The sequence below is a fragment of the Ctenocephalides felis genome, unplaced genomic scaffold (assembly GCF_003426905.1).
Source record: "Ctenocephalides felis isolate EL2017-DRISC unplaced genomic scaffold, ASM342690v1 CF-g0.4_SCAFFOLD_00845, whole genome shotgun sequence".
In the NCBI taxonomy this organism is placed as follows: domain Eukaryota; kingdom Metazoa; phylum Arthropoda; class Insecta; order Siphonaptera; family Pulicidae; genus Ctenocephalides; species Ctenocephalides felis.
In genome coordinates, this window is record NW_020536999.1 from 46,653,385 (window position 1) to 46,657,319 (window position 3,935).

Genomic DNA, 3,935 nt, shown 5'->3' on the forward strand with positions numbered 1-3,935 from the left:
TGTAGAAATATTCTACAGAAATTATATTTCATTCATTATCTTTAATTGTTAATTTATTTCAATTTAATATTGAAAACCCCTATTATTTTCAAATCATTTATTACTATTTTATAGTGCAATATTTGCATTATTCTAATATATTTTCTGTATTTGTTACCCATTCAATTTTATGAAAATTCTGTTAAACTTATAATTACTGCTATGCAATTATAATTATTTTATTCAATTAAAACATCGAGAAATTTAAAAATTTTCAATTTAGATTTTCGGCCCATTACGATAACTTACCCTACGGGAAGTTAAAAAATCACAATCACAAAATCAAAATCACAAAAGTGCAAATTAGTATTTATCTTTAAATTTGTATTGCCCCTATACATGAATAATAACATTTGTATGCCATGTGAAATAATATATTTAATCTAGCAAAGTTTCTCATTGGGAATAACATTTTTTGTTTAATACAGATACATTGAAATAAGCAGATTTACTTTCTTTATTCGTAAGTTTCGTTCTTCCATATATTGATTTCTTCTAAAAAAATTCATATAAATTTTCGATATATCTTTAAAAAATATATATTCCCAAATGCTAATTGTCGTTTATTTTTAATTATTATCAGTTATAAAGAGTTTCCTACGTGGATGATGCCTCGGTCTTGGACTTCCGTTCAGCATGGCCACAAAATGTTTTCGTTTGCTCGGACCAACTTCTGTATTGGGATTAAGTTTATCGGTAATCTTCGTAAAATTCGACATTTCAGAGCCTTCAGAAGTTCGGCGAGGCTGTGGAAAATAATTCAAATATAGAAAATAGAACAAAAAAAAATATATTTGTAACCGTGTTTACAACGATCTTAACTTTATCTCACATTGAATTCTAAAAACGTAAGCCTGATATTTTATATTAAATTAGGATCATTATTACCAATAACACAAGAATTTAAATCATTTCATTTTTATGTTATGACAAACTATTACAATTTGTTACTAGAATTTGCTATGATTTGCTCAATATGCTATCGATTTATTAAGGTCTCACGTTTATTAAGTAGGTGCATATATTGCTAGCCATTGTTTCCGTCGAAGACTAAATGTACTTTACCAAATATATGCCAAACAAACCATACCAATTTGGAATAAAGTTCTGATTGGCATAGGACCTCAATTGTATGTATTTTTATTCCATATTATGCTTCCCTAATTGAAAAAGAATGAAAGGAAAAATGGTTAAATTCTGCTTGGCAAGCTTCCTGATCTAAAGCTGATAGATACTTTCATAGATAGTTTTTTAACTATATACCACAGATAGTTTTGTAACGAAGGTATACAAAAATTGTCGGTAGTGTTAATAAGTTTCAACAATTTTTAACTTGACATTACCCACAACTATTTTAAAAGGTTATTAATTTACATTTAATAAGATCATAGTTCGTTACGTAAAAAATAAAAATATATTATTTTTATCTTACTGAATATACCGGTCTGATAGCGTCAGGAACAATTTCAACTCGACTTCTCATATTATAAATATTGTTTTTAGCATTATTATATTGTTCCCATAGCTTATGTTGAAGCTGGCTTTCGCTTGCGGCGGAGGTAAAGTCTTCTAAACGTTCCAGTTGCTTTAAACGACGGGCCAAACGTTCTCTTAAGATAGTTATTTTTTCGTTGTTAGATACATGACGTTTCAATTTCTTAACGATCTTGTTGTTATTTGTTTCAATGTCCATATTTTTTTATTTGATATAAAAAATATATTAATCAGTTGTCATTTTTTATTTGTTAGATACTTCAATAATTTTAAAATGAAACAAAACTTTGTAAACCGAGATATACTTCAAGCCTACTAAAACTTTCTAGTGTACTGTGTGAATTATGCATTTTTTAACTTCTTGAATGAAAAGTTCATGTTTTAGCTCACTTTACTGCTTACTATTCTATAAACTCACATATAATTTTCATATTGTTAACTGTGATATAATCTTGTCAGTTATGTCCTCTTGATCTATGAGTTGATATATCATATTATTAACATGATTATTGCAGCGAACTAGACATTTATCAATGTCGTCAGGACATTTCTCGCCATGCTCTCCTAAAATTTTCCTTAAGATCAACATTTCGCTTTCTAAAGATTTAGCAGCCGCTAATTTTTTATCTGAATCCTATAATTGAAAATGAAGATACAAAATCAAACAGTTAATGAATTATTTATATATGAAGTCACATTTCTTACCAACTTTTCGTTTTGTATTAATCTTGTTCGCTCTGAAATAATAGCAAACCCGCAAGGCAGATTCATGTACATAGCTTGAATAAGTAGCAAAAGATGATCATCACTTCTAAAAATTATTTACAATTTATATTAAAATAAATTTTGCAAAATCATTAATTAAATGTATCAACAATCATTAATTAAAAGTAACAACAACATAATTGTATTGAGTTATTGAACGTTTATTTGAAATTTAGTTTAGTTGAAATAATTAACTTCCCGTAGGGTTGTTATAGTAATTGGTCGAAAATCGAAAATGAAAATTTTTGCATATATTCACGTTTTGAAGATTTCTGAACATTTTGGAATACCTCAAAAAAATGGATGTTTTCGGGCGCACGAATCAACCGATTTGAATGGTTCAAAAAACATTAGATTCCTATTGCTAGGGAGATGTGCTGATTAGTTTTTGGCAAAAGCAGGTCCAGCCGTTGTGGAACTATCGAGCTAAATGCCAAAAAATGGCAGTTTTTTATTATATATAATTTTAACTTTGTAATTTTAACCAGCAATTTGTCTTAAGGCACGATGCCATACACAACTAGTTTAGCATGCAATCAATCACACTGCCTTAAAACAAGCAGGCTATTTACAATTTAAAGGATGAGTTTCGATTGGACATGCTATTAAAATTTAAAAATGCACTGAAATTATTGGAATATTTACTAAATATACACCTAATTTTAATTTCTAAAGCCTGCCGATACTTAGATCACTTGAAATAAGTAAGAAATAAGAAACAAGTATTTTACATATTTTATTCCGTTAAAATTAAAGTTTCGATTTTTGCTTCACTTCTATTTTATCAAAATGTATATAGTTATCTAATTTATCATGTACATTAATTTGCAAATTAACATTATTGACTCGAAGTCTTTCACTCGAATCTATAAAATGTAGGTGAATCTAGTTATTACAAATAAAATAATATAGTAGTTAGTTTGAACAAACCTCGCTGCCACCGTACATTTAGCTTCACCATTTTCTGAAAATCCTAATTTCAGCAAAATTCCATTTTGGAGCATTGAAGGATATAAGTGTATAACCCACCCTTCTGATTGATTCTTGATAGATTGAAATTTCATTACAGTTTCTAAGGCTGATAGCATAGAACAAATAATTTCTTTATTAGAAGGAATTATGCTTAGCTCTACAATACGAGCGCTCGCAGCCAGTACGCTAAAGATTTCTTGACTAGCTAAAAATAAAATTAATTATATTTTGGAATGAAAATAAAAATTGATTCAACTATTTTTTCAATTTCTTACATATTTTTGGATCCATAAATTTTGGCACAAGATCGATGCCTAATATCTGTCTGGCATTTAATGTAACATCAACAGTAGGTGTTTGCAAATTATCTCCGCTGAGAGTATAATGTAAAACAGTATGGAGTATTACTTCATGATTATGAAGATTTAATCGAGGTGGCGACAGGACAGCGATGAAAATATTTTCACCTGGTTTTATTGAGCTTGTTCTGGACCACTGCTCACCGTTGATGTGATAAGGACCCAAAAAGACATCGAATCTAGAAGAAATTAATATCATAAATCTTCATACCATTTACTTTTTTAATTTCATAATATTTGAATTTTTTTAAATATTCCAAAGTAGTTTTTTATTATTAATTAATAATTATCAAAATATATTCACAT

General features: G+C 28.2%; 1 protein-coding gene across 1 annotated transcript; it reads right to left on the reverse strand.

Annotated features, from left to right (window-relative positions):
• Positions 1-459: 459 nt before the first annotated feature.
• LOC113363192 lies at positions 460-3,355 on the reverse strand. The gene is made up of 4 exons (XM_026605677.1): positions 3,229-3,355; positions 2,239-2,344; positions 1,952-2,167; positions 460-785 (listed from the first exon to the last, which is right to left on the reverse strand). Exons 1-3 carry the CDS (start codon positions 3,300-3,302, stop codon positions 1,961-1,963), a joined length of 387 nt encoding a protein of 128 aa, XP_026461462.1. The 5' UTR covers positions 3,303-3,355; the 3' UTR covers positions 460-785; positions 1,952-1,960.
• Positions 3,356-3,935: the final 580 nt, after the last annotated feature.